The sequence below is a fragment of the Rhipicephalus microplus genome, chromosome 3, assembly GCF_043290135.1.
Source record: "Rhipicephalus microplus isolate Deutch F79 chromosome 3, USDA_Rmic, whole genome shotgun sequence".
NCBI classification, from domain to species: domain Eukaryota; kingdom Metazoa; phylum Arthropoda; class Arachnida; order Ixodida; family Ixodidae; genus Rhipicephalus; species Rhipicephalus microplus.
The window spans coordinates 186446424-186463489 of record NC_134702.1 but is presented as its reverse complement, the minus strand read 5'-3'; the positions used below and the strand labels follow the sequence as shown (position 1 = coordinate 186463489).

The 17066-nt window shown below is 44.7% G+C and overlaps 1 protein-coding gene across 2 annotated transcripts in view; it reads right to left on the bottom strand.

Moving 5' to 3' along the window:
* LOC142761603 (monocarboxylate transporter 12-like) overlaps window positions 1–17066 on the bottom strand; it is a 55997-nt gene that overhangs the window by 24703 nt on the left and 14228 nt on the right. The window contains exons 3-4 of one of the 2 annotated variants that reach the window (XM_075890626.1): window positions 6291–6408; window positions 5100–5210 (exon numbers count right to left, since the gene is read on the bottom strand). In XM_075890626.1, coding sequence (XP_075746741.1) covers window positions 5100–5190 — 91 coding nt within the window. In that variant the 5' untranslated portion in view covers window positions 5191–5210; window positions 6291–6408. The remainder of the gene's footprint in view (window positions 1–5099; window positions 5211–6290; window positions 6409–17066) is intronic. The other variant, XM_075890627.1, reaches the window with a different exon arrangement.

Genomic DNA, 17066 nt, shown 5'->3' with positions numbered 1-17066 from the left:
AGGTGCCTGGGCAGACCTGTGTTTATAGAAATTTAAATTTGGTACCTGGCAACGCAGCCATGTGATAGCTACACTCATTGGATAACTACTGTAAGCACACTAGCTTGATACCCACTAGGCATTAATAATAGAGTGAGTGAGTGAGTAAAAACTTTATTGAACATGTCCGGCGTCATTGAGCGGGGTGGGGCTTCAAGCACCCCTGCCTAGGTGACGGCCTCGAGTCCTTGGACCCGGGTGGCATCCTGGGCTTGCCGGACGGCCCACAGTTGATCGGCAAGGTCGTGTCTGAGCAGAGCCGCCTCCATCGCGCCTCGCGGTTAGAGACGGCCATGTCTACCGGGTTCGTAGGGGACTGCTGCGCGTTACCGGTACACTTCCACAGCATGTGCTGCAGCGTCCCTCTGGCTCCGCACGCCTTACACGCGTCGGACGTATAAATGCCTGGATAGCAGAGGCGAAGGATCACCGGATTCGGGTACGTGTGTGTCTGTAGTTGTCTCCAGGCAACCTGCTGTTTCTTGTTTAGTTTGGCGTTGGGTGGTGGATATTTGCATCTGTTCAGTCTGTAGTGTTGCGTGATGTCTCTGAAAGTGGTCATGCGATCCCCCCACGTCCATTCCCGCATCGCTGTCGAAGTGTGCGAGACATCGGGACTGTCGGCAGGCGTCGCAGCTCGGCGTGTAAGTCCTCGAGCCGCGGCGTGGGCAGTCGCGTTGCCTGCAAGCGGAGGGTCCGTGTGGGCGGGGGTCCATACGAGGAAACTGTCGTTTTTGCGGCAGATGTTGCGTTCGTGAATTTTGAGAATGCGGGCCGCTTCGCGGGAGATCCGGCCGCTGGCATAGTTGCGTATTGCCGCCTTCGAGTCGCCTATTATCACCTCGGCGTCCATGGTGGCTATCGCGAGGGCTATGGCAGCTTCTTCGGCCGCCTCCGTCTCTTCCGTGCCTATCGTCGCACTCGTGACGCAAGTTCCTACATGATCCGTGATCGCGACCGCGAAGCCGCGGTGGCAGTCGTAACGGGCCGCGTCCATGTAAACTGTGTCTTTGCTATTGCTGAATTTCTTTTCAAGGTCTTGGGCGCGCCTGTTGCGCCGACCGATGTGATGTGTCGGGTGCATGCTCTTAGGCAACGGCAGAACGACGATGCGCTCGCGAATACGTCTGGGTATCCCGACCTTTTCGCCGCGCAGTGTATGGTAGTTGATACACAGTGTCTCGACGATGTGTCGACCAGTTCTGGCCTTCGCCAGACGTTCGTACTGGGCGATGTTTTGTGCTTCGATTATCTCATCTAGAATAATAGAAGTTTTTGGGTATTAGGCCGGCATTCACAATGCCATTTTTCGTTATTTCTCTGGGAAGCTTGGTGTCTACTAAACACTTCCAAGGAAGTTTGTGCCAATTTTCATGCAGTGGCTGACGACGATGAGCCAATATGATTGAAGTGGGTATGCGCTACACTTAATAGGGGAACAAAAACAAGCTTTTGTAATGGGTCGGAGCATTGGACGACCCGCTTGTTACGCTATTCGCATTGTGCGACTACTTGTTGTTTCGCTGTTTCAAAACGCTCTATAAGTCATATTATTGCGATTACTTTGCCGACATCGAATGACTCTACTTGCATATACACAGAGCAAATAACAGCCACATTTGAAGATAATTACAAAAGCCTGATAACCATGGCTGATGTTACGAATAATAATGAAGAAAAAGTTCAACGATTCATTGCTTTAATGCCATGTTTACAGGAAGATGATTGGTTCACCATTGATGGGCTCATAACGAAGGAGGAAATTAAGATTGTAGTCAGAACTTCGAAAAGAAACAAAACTCCAGGCCCAGATAGCCTTAGCCCGAAATTTCACGTAACATATCAAGAACATCTCATTGCTTTCCTCGAGGCACTTTTTAAAAAAGCCTATGAACTTTGGGGCTTCCACCTTCTTTTTATCAGAGCCACACTATTTTGATCGCGAGAAGTACCTACAGTGAAGTTTTAAAAAAGAGTAACAGGATATAGGCCTATCTCGTTATGTAATGTTGATTATAAAATATTTACAAAAATCCTCATGAACTGGTTGCAAACGGTGATTACTAAATGTGTAGGCGCCTATCTAACATAAGAAATAAGAGGCCGCTCTATACAGACAAATATCCATGTAGCGCGATCAGTCCTTGGATGCATTGACGATAGCATGAATCAGGTAGCTTTTTTTCAAACTGACCTTGCTAAGGCTTTTGATAAGGTGCGACATGACTTCTTGTTTCGACTGCTCAGACATCTCCAGTTAGTAGATGTATTGTACAATGGCATATATCTATGTTACAAAAAGTGCACAACAAGATTAATTGTGAATCGCACGCTTTCAGGTATATTAGAGGTAAATTCATTAATGCGTTAAAGTTGTCCGCTTTTGCCATCACTTTTTGCAGCATACTTTGAACCACTTTGTTTATTTGTATTGCCTAATTCAGGTATTAGGGGATATAGATATGAAGCCGAAGAAATGAAAGTCCTAGCCTACGCAGATGACATTGCCTTCTTCTGCGTGGACAAACCGAGTGTTCAGGAAGCAGTAAACACCACTATGCGTTTCTGTGAAATTTCCAGAGGTAATATAAATTTTGATAAAACCAGAGGATTTTGGCTGGGCAAGTGGGCATTAACTCTCTCGGTGTTTGCAAAAATTCGTTGAAATGGAGCACCGGTTCGTTATCTTGGTGTGTCTCTTAATAACCACCGTAATAGTGGCCCTCATTGGACGTCCACCATGACTACGATCCGTCGAAAGGTGTTTACGTTGCAAGGGTGGGATCTTTCCTGTTTTTTCGAGAGTTAAAGCATGCAACATTTTTCTTGCATCAAAACTTGTCTCTATTCTACAAGTATTGCATTGCTCTCGCGTGCATATTCAGGTGTTTCACCCAATATTTGCCTGCTTCATTTGGAATTCTTCATGGGTAGCCATGCGAAGAGATAACCTTTTCTTACGCTTGTGAAGGGGGGGGGTGTGCTTGGTAATGTACATTTCTTTGTACGACAACTGGTGGTGCGACTTTTTTACCTTAACGATGTGTGTCACCCGTTCCTTTTGGCTGTTATCCAGAATCGACTTGCTTGCCACCTCCCTTTTCTTTTTGTCAAGAAAGAAATGGCTGAAAACTCACAATTGTGAGTTTCTTGAAGAGATTGTCGAGGCCATGCAGTTTTTAAAAGCCAGATTCACTTTAGAATATCTATACACTCTAGACAGAACGGCACTGACTACTGCACTTGTCACCACCCTTTTCCCTGAACCTGTTCACCGACAGCCATATTTATCTCGAACTTGTCATGATGTGTTCTACTGTGTGCATAAAATGTGTATATCACCAGCAGCGAAAACGTTTTTCTTCAAGCTACGCACCTCATCATAACCAGTGAAGACGTGGCTTCACAAAAAAAGGTACACAAGTGCCCTGGTTTCTAAATTGCAGACTGTGCAACGAGCCTCAAACAATCGAGGATTGTTTTATTCATTGCTGTGATGCGTGTTATTTCTGGGACATTCTTAAGAGAACCATCAAGAAGAATTTCTTATTAGAGCTCATGGTGTTAGGTTCTTACCGTTCAAAAAGACCCTTAACAATATTGCTCCATACGATTTACTTATGTTATTGGGCCTTTATTCATTATAGAGAAGCCGCATGATTGACACACATGCTGAGCCACCTCGCTCGACCAAGTCTGTTTTACGAGAAAAGACAGCCAATGTGCGTAGTGTTGTAGAGACTTTCAACCATGTTTCGGAGTGGCTTGGAGTTCTTGACATGTGTGTTTGTTTACCAGACTTTTCAAGGTTCATTGTACTGCATGAAATCGTGTTTTGTAACTGTGTGCACGTGAGCATAAATTTGAAACGATTGATTGTGTAGCTATATATCACATCATTTGAATGCATTATTTTCGCGCATTAAAGAAAAAAATAGCCCCAGTGTGGCTCTCTGGTAAGTAGCTGGGCTGGCACCGAGCAGATCCGGGCTCGAGCCCCAGTGTGTAATTGGTGCTAGACTTCTTTTTTCTAATTTCACACAATGTGGTTACGGACACCAGCGGCGGCAGCGGCGGACAACTGCGCGTGCCCCGAGTTGTGATTTCATAACAGCTTTCGCTTGTAAAGAGGTCGCATGTGTCGTTACTGTAGTTGCAAAAAGAACACGCACAGTTTAATGTTTTTGTGACTACTGAAGTCACTTAAGTTTGCTGGCACTGCAAACTTGTATAGCTTGTTACTGGTGTTTTAGTGGTTTCATTGTTTTCTCTTTCATAGTATTAATATTGAACAGATATGCACCATCACAAAGCACCTTCGAATAATTAGGTGAATGGAACGTCGAAGGTCTTCACCTTTCAGGAACGCTTTTTTTACCTTTAAGTGGCGCATTTTCTGTAGGAATCCATGTTGGTAATGAACTGACTAACCTCCCTGACCTTCCTCCTCCTCCTCCTCCTTGGTAATCGCGGGTCGACCGTTGAATAACTTACGGGCGTAAATTGGGGCGCTTGGTTAGTTGGAATGAATTGCTCGACCAATCATGTAGTAACGCTTGCCTTTATTGTATGGCATTTCTTTCTTTATTTTTGTTCCACTCTTTCACTTGAGAATGTATGCGAAGGTATTCGTTGAAAGCCCTAGGCCAGTCCAACCTTGTTTTTCGACCTCACAGAGCAATTTCAAGCCTCTCAATAGCATGCTGACAATCAGAATGTTTTCCTGCATTCTCCCACGCTCATACCACGCGACTAATTGGCGCCTACAACCAGCGCATCACCCGTGCCTAACATTAGTGCGCTGTTACCCTCCACGCTGTTTGTACTTCCCGTACCCGCAGGACATACTTCATTTCCTTGTGTATCGCCGCAGCCCTATTACCCCCGACACACCGTTGGCCTAAGGCCAAAAATGTCCTTTACGCATGGCCATTGCCCAACTGCGGTGCTGCAGCATTGCACACGACCATCTTGCTTAAAGGTGAAGGACAGGTCCAACACTCTCGCAAACACGTAAATCTACGGAAGGCTCACTAGATGCAGCCCCTCGTTTCACTCACCGGCGACGAGCCAGCTGTGCACACTGTCCGGACCATGTTGAGGCACGTGCGCACAGCCGTTCCAGCGTCGAACCCGTGAGCCCCCGGCCATGGCGATATCTCGACTGGCAACTGCATGGGATGGAACATGCAAGCTGGTTATTCAGTTGAGCTGCAGAATTACATGACAGAAATGACGAATAAAAGCTTCTAGCATTCTTTTCTTCATCATAATGGTGATTATAACAGCGCTTTCTGTGCAAAAATGAAAAAGAATGACGCGATGCCTCACACTTCATGTCTGTAAATTAGTTCAGAGGGAAACAATAAGTTAGTTGCAACTCCTTGAGCTGGAACCCTTATTAACATGAAAAACCAAGTTGGTTTTCGTGTAAGTTTGAATTTAGATAAACGAGCCGAAAGAGTGTGTCCACTTGACGCGCGATCGAGCGTTGCGGGTGGTGGAGAGGATGAAGCGAAAAAAAAATGTTTGTTGTGAGTGGGTGCTGCGGGTGAGGGAGGGAGAGATGCCAGTGCGCACCTATGAGGGAAGCGTGTGAGGGGAGAGTGACATCAATGCACAGCTGCGCTGTGACCTAATTGGCACACTCAAACGTCTGCGGCGAGGGCAACGGGTTACGGCGGAGGCACGTAGGTACGGTGTTACACACGTGAGTCAAAGAGGTGCTTCCCATATAGAAGACAGAAATAATTATTTTTTGGGATTTAATATGCCAAAACCACGATAAGATTATTGGAGATAACATAGTGGAGCGCTCTGAAAATTTCAACTACCGGAGATCCTTTACCGTGCACTTAAATCTAAGTGCCTCCCACATTTTCGCTTCCATCGGAATTGCGGCCGCCGCGGTTGGCATTTGATCCTGCTTCCGGGGATGCGCAGTCGAGCATCACAACCACTGAACTACTGTGGCGGGTCGTGACTTTTATTAAAGCGTCAATGCGCTCACATTACCGGGCAATAATAAAATTTTTCGAAGCAACATGAACGTTAACTGCATCCACAGTTGGGCCGAAGACACGTCTGCACATCATATAGAATAAAATAGGCACCGTCGTCTCGATATTGCTTAGTCATGTGCAGACGCCACAAGATGACTCTACCATTAATATTATACCAGAGACAAGGAAAGCTTGTGTACTCTAGTATGTTTTACAACGAAGTAATTTACGTGCTTCAGTAGCACTTACATTGCAGAATAACTTATTTATCACGACTTCTCGGTTGTGTTGTTCATCCACTGATCACTCAGGATTGTGATGCCATGGTGTTGCAAATTTTTCGCCAACGGTCTGCATGGTGCGATAGCTGCAAAAAAAAAGCAGATGCATGTAAGACAACCTTGAACGTCACTCTCTTTTTTTTTATGCATCACATGCTCATGGCGGCAGGTCACCAGCGCATATAACAGTAGACACATACCATTCATGTATATTACGCAATTTTAATAATAAATGAAGTCAAGGTACACATAACTTAACACTACTTGTGTAGCGGTCTTCCCGAAAGCGTGGTGGTGCCGGAATCATTCCCTGGACCAGGTTAAACTTTTCATCTACCAGGAAGCTTTTATTTCCCGAAACATCCTTGCTGATTTTCTTGCAGCTTCGCGCTACAAAACATTGGACGTCCACTTCTCTGTTGCGTAACTACTCATCCACAAAACAGATCTGATGTGAAAGCCAGAAATATTTATTATAAACTGCTACCTTTTTCTAATAACGTGAAATTGTGGCAAGAAAGTGTACAAATAATTTGTGCAGCAAACACCGAGATGGAATGAGTGTTGGTACATCACATTTACGAGGCATGCCTATACTATGCGAAATATTCGCGCAACACAACGCATTAAAGAAGCATTTAAAGTTGCTGAAAGAATGACAGCTGTGGTAAATTTCGTCTTATTTTAAGCAATACTCTAAATTACTTACAATTGGTACTTGACCTCCACTTCATCTCCTTCCCACAAACACTCACCAGTGCGCTTTTGAAAACAATTAGTCAGTATTGAAGGTGTAGTGGCCAGAGCAGGGCACTGCCTTTGAGGCCGGGAACATTGTTCCGATGGAACGCCACAACTATGCCGAACAGTACAATCAAAACAAAATGGGGAGCCGTTGCAGAACTTGAAACAAATGTATCACCATAAGAGAACCAGAGCAGGAATTATTCTGCGTGCGCAACAGTTGTGACTGCTCTTCGCAGTAAAGGAAGCATATTTAGAGGATTATTCTATGACGACTAGATTTACACAATCAGCATAGTGTATCTACTGGTTGCAGTTTTATTCGTCTAAAAAAAATAGTGACATGCGTAGTGGTTTCACTGTTTCTCGGGCACAATGAAGCACATTTCCGCCCTTCTTGAGAGCATTATCTGACTGTACACGTGTTGTAAATGCACAGCATTTTACAGGGCATACTTTAGCTGTAAATTGTTTCCTGCGGCACATAGTTTTTTTTTCGAGCTTGAATGGCGCTAAAAAATCGCTACAGTCAGTGGTTTTACTATTTGTATCCGAAACTTTTCCAGAGCTATTGCATTCGATTCACACTTCTTTCTTATTCAAGAAAATTTGATGTTGAAAATTTTGATGTTCGCACACCCTAAAATTATCAAACTGAGGTTGATATATCTATTGACGTAAGATATCTTTGCGTTAATTTTACTCTTACACTCATTGTAAAATATTGGTGTGAGAGGAAGTTGCATTTTAGACATATCATGAGTCCCTAGATACTTGGCGGTAGTTTCGGTTGCAAAGAACATGCACTAACTAGCATGTACCGGTTACCGGGCATCCTGAGATCCGGTTGTAGGGAGTGAGTTCGATGGGAATGTTCGCATTCATTGGCTTTCACAAGTTTTCACAAACAACAAATTGATACCCCTGTAAAGAGCTTCACTTTCGTTTACGTCTATTCTTCTCAGGCACAGCGTGGAAACTGACTGACTTGCGTTCGTAGCGCTTGCCTCCACTCCTTCTCGCCCCCCGCTCAGCGATTTTAAGTTGAATCAAGCTCAGTTATGTCGCTCGGTTGGCGTGTGTACTACGGGAAAGATAGAGACAGCAAGTTGTATGGCGGGAAGGGAAAAAAAACCCGCAGTAAGCTACACCGAACAAGTCCACCATGCATTCGTGGAAGATGGGTTAATCAGGCAACACATGTTTTCCGCGGCTCTGTGGTGTGCTATAACCCGGAGATTTCTTGTTACGCCAAAGCTTTTCAGCGCATTCTAAAAGCAATGGGTGAGCACAAAAATATGGACCACTATTTGAGCAGGTATTTATTTTGGATGAGTACATATGAGCAAACCCAGTTCTCTGCAAGCCTGACTCGACTGCCCGCCGCGGTGGTCTAGTGGCTAAGGTACTCGGCTGCTGACCCGCAGGTCGCGGGTTCGATTCCCGGCTGCGGCGGCTGCATTTCCGATGGAGGCGGAAATGTTGTAGGCCCGTGTACTCAGATTTGGGTGCACGTTAAAGAACCCCAGGTGGTCAAAATTTCCGGAGCCCTCCACTACGGCGTCTCTCATAATCAAATGGTGGTTTTGGGACGTTAAACCCCACAAATCAATCAATCAATGACTCGACTGACAGAAGTGCAGTGTCACTTCACTAATTGGTGAAAACGGCAGCCAAGCACCTGTCGGAAAAATGCATTAAGTCAAAGGCTCGAATTTGAGTTGCCTCGACTGCGTAGTTTTAGTTTTTTCAGTTACGGACCATACTTCAATTAATATAAATTATAGCCTGCTTCCTGCTCATGAAGTTTTAGTGGCCGCGGTTTCGAGATTAGTGTGTCTTTATTTTTAATAGTGTCGCTCGAACATACGTGATGGACTAAATGCTTGTAAAAATTATTCCAGAGAGTCTTGATGGAGCCAAAGTTTCGACAAATGAACTTTTATTTGTCAAGGCAATGCTGTTGCCCTGACGAAGACAAGTGAACTTGTCGAAACAATGCTTAGAGCGACGTTCTTCTTTGAAAAACTTCTGATCGCTTCAAGCCTCTTCATGTCTCTGATCATCAGTAACGTTTGGTACTCAAGTTCTGTAAGAAACCTATGCACGCCATAATAAGAAACGTGGTTCAGTCGAATAGGACGTGTCCTACTCGCGATTGTTATTTTCACTTTGGTTCTGATAATCTGTGTTCAATGTCCGGTCATTATGTCCGTATGTAAGTTGTGAATAAAAGCTTCTTCAATAGATTGACACATTCAGAGACACTACGTGTATTCGTTTTTTTATTTGAAACGTGCAATAAAACGGTCATTGTATTTGTGCCAATCGAGTTCCGGCGTACTGAAAAATGAGTCAGCTTAACTTTTGCCTCTTCAAAAAGCCCCCAAAAGTTTTGAAGAACAGGTAACAAAATTATATCTCTGCATTGCCCAAGCAGCCAGCGGACCCGAAAGAAGGTACGAGTGCATTCTGTTACCATGCGAAGTGGGAAAGGAGGGCTTCTGCTGCAACAGTCTTCCTCTCGATGTTCAATCTTTTTTGTTTACGCGGGGACGTCACCAGTGTTATCACGGAAAAAAATTTCTGTTCGTGCTTTAATTCTAGTAGGATTTCCGGCAATTGCTAGTGGTAAAAGCGGTGCTGCCACTGCCGAGATTGAATACCTGGGAGGTATAGAGAGTTTTCGCCCCTGATATCACTGGTAAGGTAAAAAAAAAAATCAGGGTAAACACTTTGAGAAACGTGCTACTTGTTTGCTGTGACGGTGCTTGAATTTCAACGATGCTAGACAATCAACACTCTTTTATGGGCATTGCATGACGAATACATATTCCAATCATTTACAGTAGGCCTATATACGATTCGTGCCTGAAGATTTTCTGATTTCATCGACCTCGAAAGCATATGATGCCCTCGACTGTATATGCCCCTTCTAAGAAAGCATGCAGGGCGTAAAGTTATTCATGAGGAGGGATAGCTGAGTGAGTTTGTAAGAAATCATGTTTAAAGCAGGTTTAAAGCAGGTTTAAACCACACAAGCCAGAAGGAAGTACAAAAGACGAACGATAACATCGAACAAAATTTTACTCTCGGAATTCACGCCCACTTATTAAATATGTCAAGATCGAGAAACATCCTCAGTTTTAATAAAAGTTCTCTCCTTTTCCAGCACATTGTCCCCCCAAAAAGAACTGATACAACTCTGAATGTCTTAACGCCACAACACCTTGATCAGCTCTTATAACAGAAATGATACACGCGAAATGGCACTGATCTTCAACACGCTCTAAACTGAAGGCAGTCAATATACAGCCTGCACGCTTGACTCACGTACCCTGAAGTTGTCATTGCTGCTGCTGCCTTCAAGGGTTTAAAGGCAGTAAGCGCATGAGCACAGTGTGCCTCAAAGGTGCGAAAGGTATGGAAGAAGAATTTCACGGTTATACCATTCATCCATAGCCTGTCTTATCGCAGCAAATAGATGGCATCGCGCCATGATGCTGAAATTGTTTTTACCGCTCGAAAACCTCATTAATTGATTGATATATGGGGTTTAACATACCAAAACCACGATATGATTATTATAGACGCTGTAGTGGAGGGCTCCGGAAATTTAGATCTCAAGAGGTTTCTTAACGCGCACCCAATTCTGAGCACACGGACCTACAGCATTTTCACCTCCATCTCAAATGCAGCCGCCGCAGCCGGGACTTGATCGCGCGACCTGCGGGTCAGCAGCCGCGTACCTTAGCCACTAGACCATCGTGGCGAGGCCGCTCGCAAAGCTGGTGGGCACCATATGTCCAACACTGCAGAAGCACACATGCAGTAAGTAGTATCACGGAAAGGCTAGGTGTATCATTAGACACGGTATGCAATTCATTTCTTGCACCTGCATTGTTGACTATTGCATTATTTTTTTCATGCAGACGTGAGTACATGAGACGTGCAGATGTACAAACATAAGGCTCAGATAGCATTTCAGCTCTCTCAAACGTTTACCATACTCGCCGCTTGCCATGCACTGTTTCCAATGCGGTTGTCAAGCGCTTTTGACTGACACAGCGGTGTTGTACAGGAAACCTAAGAAAGTGTCGAGGTAAATCGTGGAAGATTTCTAATGATGCGAAACAGCTTATGGTGGAGTTCAATCCGGTGTGCGGCGTGACCATCCCTACTGCGCATGTGCAACAGCTGACCCAAGCACTGTCAGAAGGTGCTCAAGGACTGGCGAGGAGTTCAGGTCAGCGTAAGTGATTGGGTGAGAGTTTGTATCTCCCCCCTCCCCATAATCTGTCAGCATTCACGGGACGGCGTCCGGAAACTACTTTGCAGGCGCGCGATGAACCGACGTGCTCAGGCAAGGCGTGGCGATGAACCCACGTGGCGTGCTCCAACAATAGTTCGGGACGAATAACAACAACTGAAACTATACAGCGAATTCATTGTGTGTTCCACTTGCAAGGACACTTTAACATCTGGCAAGGTGCCCATGATGGACGGAACTTTAAGTCGACCGACGTGCTGCTTCGCATGTTGCTCATGGTTCTCTTTAGTCAGGATGGCGTAATTTGTTTTTCATGTGTAAGAATGATTTTTTTAGGTGGTAGCAGGCCATCTCTGAGCCTAAGCCCTCTCGAGTTAGCCTTCTTTTTGGCTAACCTGCCACGTACGTTTGCCACGTGAGAAAAAAGTCTCGACTCTGAGCACGCGTGCCTTATTGTGACTGCCTTAACTTTAGCTTGTCTGACTGCATTGTCTCTTTGCGTCTATCCTTTTTTTGTATAAGAGCTGATGAAGATGTTTTGGAGTCATGACATTCATTGTTGCATTAGTTGTTTTTTGTGTTTCAAGATACTGTGGCGTTTCTGGTATTGACAAATTGGTATGGACTCTGAAAACTAAATTTTGTTTGAAGTTAACGCTCATCTCACGTACTTTTTCTCGCCTGTGTTGTTCTTTTGTGCAAGCTGTTTTAACGTGAGCTTTTTATGCACATCTGTTTTTTGGCCAGCTCAAAGCTATACATTTCTTAAAGCAGCTGAAGTATTAGCTAAACTATTTTTTTTCTTTATACCATGCCGCGGCCTCACGAATTCTTAAAGGTAGTTCAAGTATTCAGTACCGTGACTCGTTCTTTTGTGCCTCATAAATTTACAACCCGTGTAATCTCAATTTGCATATCTCTATATCGCCAATAAAGTAATTTCGAGTTTCTCGTAAGAAATATCACCGGCGACAAAGAACACAGTTTTCCTTCGTCACTACAGCGGTTAGACAAAGTTGGTTTTATAGAGACGTGTAGATCATGCGAAATTTCTTACTTATTTTCTTTTACGAAACTACATTCACATATGTTCACGTGACATGATTCCGAACCAACTCGCCCACCTTCCTGTGGTTCACATATGTAGTTTTCGCTGCTTAGTGTGCATGCACACAATAAATGTCGATTTCCTGGCACTTTCAAAGGAGCCACATTTTTGCCTCTTTGTAAATAATGAAAATCGCAGCTTCACCTCGTGGGCGAAGTAATTATTTCGATAAGAAGTACATGAAGTGCAACGCGTCGTAATGCTAGCATGATAACTCTTCTGGATCTGATCTCGCGTCAGCCTAATGAAACGCTGGTGTAATGGCATCTGACCACTCTAGCGAGAGAAACCTTTTTCGTGCAGTCTGTCGTCTCAACATGAATCTTCGAGAGCATGGGGCGTAGAAGGGTATACAAGCCGTTTGCTGATGCCTGCTGAGGTATCGCCAGCGCTCGCGGCTGCGCTGTTAGAGCCAAATTTGCTGTTGCTGCTGGAGTTACGCCGCCCCTCCCTAACCCAGCGTCACTCCATACTCCTTCACCTGATGAAGAAAAGGGGTGGAGGGGCGATTCGCCTTTATTTAAGGTACATTCAACGGTGGACCTCACTCGCGGGTGGTGCTATCACATGCGCCGTCTGTGCGACAAAGTTTGTCGGCTAGTTTATCCCTGCTTCCCCTCTGTGCGTCTCAAGTGCTCAGGAGCTGGCAACACTCCCGTGTGAAAGTTACGATAAGCGGGGCGAAGGTATCAATTTTGACTTTATACTGAACAAAACGGCTACACTGACGGAGTGTCCAAGTGTAAAGTATTGCAATAAAACAATAATCAGAGAGAAAGGGGGATAAAGAGAGAGATAATCAGGCTGAATGACAGGCAGGAAGTTTTACCGGAACGAATTTATTGGTTTGCTATCCTGCACTGTAGAAAGAGAAAGTGGCACGAAAAGGGAACGTGGGAAAAAGGAGGGAAAAGGTAGTTCAAGGAAAGAAAATGGAAAGCGCATGCACCTCAAACACGGAAATGTCACAGTCGTTTAGCGAGTCTGGTTAACCGCAGAAACTTCAGCAGCGCTTTCGTCGATTTCTGGCTTGAAGGTCGAACGTTCCACCACTTCAAAATTGACTGTTCCGAAAGCGCACGGTCGTCGAAACACGCTAACGTTGCCGAAAGCTGATGCCTTTGGCCGCTATATTAAGGACAGTCACAAAGGACGTAGGCAATGAATTCATCACTGCCACAGTGATCGCACGTAGCTCTGTCAGTCATCCCGATCCGTTAAGCAAACTTGTTCATAAATGACTCTGCAAGCCGCAAGCGGCAGAAGACGGTTGTTTCGGATCGAGATAGTTCGGTTAAAATTCGGAGCTGAAGTGACGGATTTGAACGGCGTAAGCGGGTATGCCGAAAACCGGTCGTGCTCCACATTGAGAGTGTTATCTCACGTGAGCATGGTTGTGGGATACAGTAACATTGAAAGTAGCGGTCGCTGAGATTGATGTCCAAGGAAGGAAACCATCATCAGGAGATATAACTGCAAATAAACATTCAAACTAAGCAGCAAGACTCACAATTTTTTTTTTCTCTCCGCACACCAATACCAAGAAAGCGCCTGATATCAACAGCACCATTGAGTTCTCGCCAACTGGGACACGCCCGTATCGCGCCTGTGTTTCAGTCGTGGACTTATTTGGGGAAGCATTCCTTTGCATTTAACGTAGTGGAGCAGAGCGCTGATTACAGACATGGACAGTTTTTTTTTATGTGGTCACTTTTATAGGCGAAGGGTGAATGTTTTCTTTTTCAGCACACTTCTATTCAGCTGCTTCATTAGAACTACCTCGACGGTGCAATCACTGCAAGCTTATACAAGCCGAACATGTGCGGAATCGGACTAATGCGACTAATCTGAATATGGCAATCACGGGATTTACAAGACGGTCTGTACCATCATTGGCATGTCCGATATTTATCAATAGTAAACTAGAGTTCACCTCGGCAATATGAAAATCTGAATCAAGCATAAGTTCTTGAGCTACGTGAAGTCCTGCCAAACCACACAACCTAATCTTTACAAATAAATGCTCAAACAGGTTAAGAGATAAAAATATGAAATCATCTCTGTTATTTCAGTAATAAGCACAATGCCAAAATTTCTCTTTCGTATACATCTTTCGAGAGCTCATTCTAATTTCTAATACTTACGCGACGCACTTCTGCCACGAAATTCTACGTCACGTCGTCTCTCAAGCACCCACCTTCTATAAGCACGTGCAGGACGTTCCCCTACAGGGGGCAGGGGAAGCGAAGGGTCGTTGAAAGAATATATGATAATGCTCGGGGTAGTTCTCTACTGTTTGAGGCCAGAACAGGAGTATTGCGAACCAAGACATATCGGGCCAAATACCAAGGGGTAGACACAGTGTGCAGTGCACGTGGGGAGGAAGAAGAAACTACAGAACACTTGAAAATGTTCTGTAAAGGGCTTCACCCTATAGTTCAGAATGAAGGCGCAGAGTTTTTCAAAGCACGGGGGTTTAGGGACAGGGAGGGCAAAATAGACTTTAAGCGGGTAGAATTAACTACATGGAGGTCATCTTATTGGTGGCTAAAGTCAAGGCACGAGTGAAAATAAACCCTTCACTGCAAAGTAAGAATCCTCAACCTCACTGTTTAAAGAAAAAAAAAGATTAATCTAATCGTTAGTTCACTAAGTAGTACGGCTAGGTGGCGTTAGCCGCCGCCCGATCAGAAGGGTACAGCCACATCCATCCATCCATCCATCGCTGAACCGCACCACCTTCCTAATAGTTGTGTCAATATATGGGGCAGACTTTGCACCCCCACCCTTCTAAATGTCTTAAAGGTGTGTCCCCTGCCCCGTCCCGCCACATGTGCCCACCTATGCCCCTGCTATAATGGATTCACTGCTATGGGTGTTCACGGTATAACTTTGTCTTGCCAGTAATTATTGTCGAAGGAAATAAATTACCTCACCCCATTTAATCGAATGTAACCTTATCAGGTTTAGGAATGCTGACAAACTGTCTGAGTATCGATGCTTAACGCATAGTAACCCACTTTTACAGTTGATTTTTCTTTTATATTGAGTGCATTGTTTAGAACTGCATTACTTAGGTGTTTGAATGTTATTGTTTTGTTGCGACAATTTTATTGCCGATATATTGATTGATTGCGTTTTCTGTTCAAGATTTTTTTCATGTATATGCCCGTTTCTTATCTAATACGAAAATAAAGTTTTAGGAGTCAATTATATTGATGACTATGAAAAAGCTGATAGCCTTGAAGACTTACGTTTCATATGTGCATTTGCGTCGTTTCTTCATTATCTGGTGGCAATATAAGCCCGAACCTCCAATAATACAGTGCCGCTGATGGTAAAATCAATACGCTGTAATCCTCACAGGCATTAATGCTTCTTTTGCCCTCGCAATCGCCAAAGATCTGGTGACACGTGCTCGAACTCGCCGACTGAGCAAAGCGTAGCCATCACGGTCACCTACTTTCCGCGGTGTCAATTTATTCTCGGCGTTCTCACGTGGTCGCCTGTGCATCGATAGAGCTCGCTCGATCCTGCGCAGACGCAAGCACTGGCTCTTCAAGAGTAATAACGCAATATTCCGCAACCACAGCGTGGCTTCTCATTCTCGCATCCGAATTGCCGCCACCCCGGCGAACCTTCGACGGTGCGTCTGGCGCTGGGCCCCAAGGGCGCTTGCTGGATATCTTTAACCGGTTTGGCGGAAGCGGGCGCCGCCGTTGATTCTTCGGAATAGCGTGTTGCCGAAAGCTGAAAGCACAAACACGAAGACTCTTGCCAAGTGGGATACGGAGGGCTGAAAAGCTGTGAATGAATGAACGAAACGCGCCTGGCCTGTTGAGACAGGCAACTCGCAAGGATGATGGAAGGCAGTGATCGTACTACGCGCTGCGGTCGCAGGGTTGCATGAAAATTAAGGGCCGCCTTACAGCTCTTTTAGCTTCAATGACCTTTCACTTTGAAACGACCATTGCGAAGGCAAGAGTATCGAATGCGTGATAGTGCGTTGCAACAAAGTTGCTGGTCCAGAGGCCGAATATGTAAAATAGCAAGAGTACTAGAAACATTTCTTCGAAAATAATGACAACTGAGGCTTACATATATAGTTCTATCAATACGACAAGTAGGCTCAAGCACTCTTAATACTTGGTCTAAAGAGAATAGATCTAAATTAATGATGAAGATTTGACGATTTCTTAGACATGCTTGCTAATAGAAAGCGAAGTAAGTTACGCAACTCCAAAGCAATGCCGTAATGCCCACACAACTTAGTGGATCTTTCATTTCAAGATTACAATGAAGTCTGAGAAACTATTTTACGTTTGCAACCAGTACACTGTCAGATCATTTCAAATGGTGCTGCGCAACGACTAGAACGGTAATAACAAGAATGAACACGGCTTAAGCGCGAACTATCATCTCTGAATTTTCTTTAAACAGCCAACGTATTTATGCGAAATTAGGCAAAAATGTACCAAGATATTGTGAGAAGAGAAAGTCTATAGCAATCAGGCGCTTCCAGGAAGGTTACTTCTGCGGTAACTCGAGTAATCTATAGGGTTACATGGCATGAACCACAAGTTTTGCCCAGTGACATAAGCTTATTTCATTTCACGCGCCAC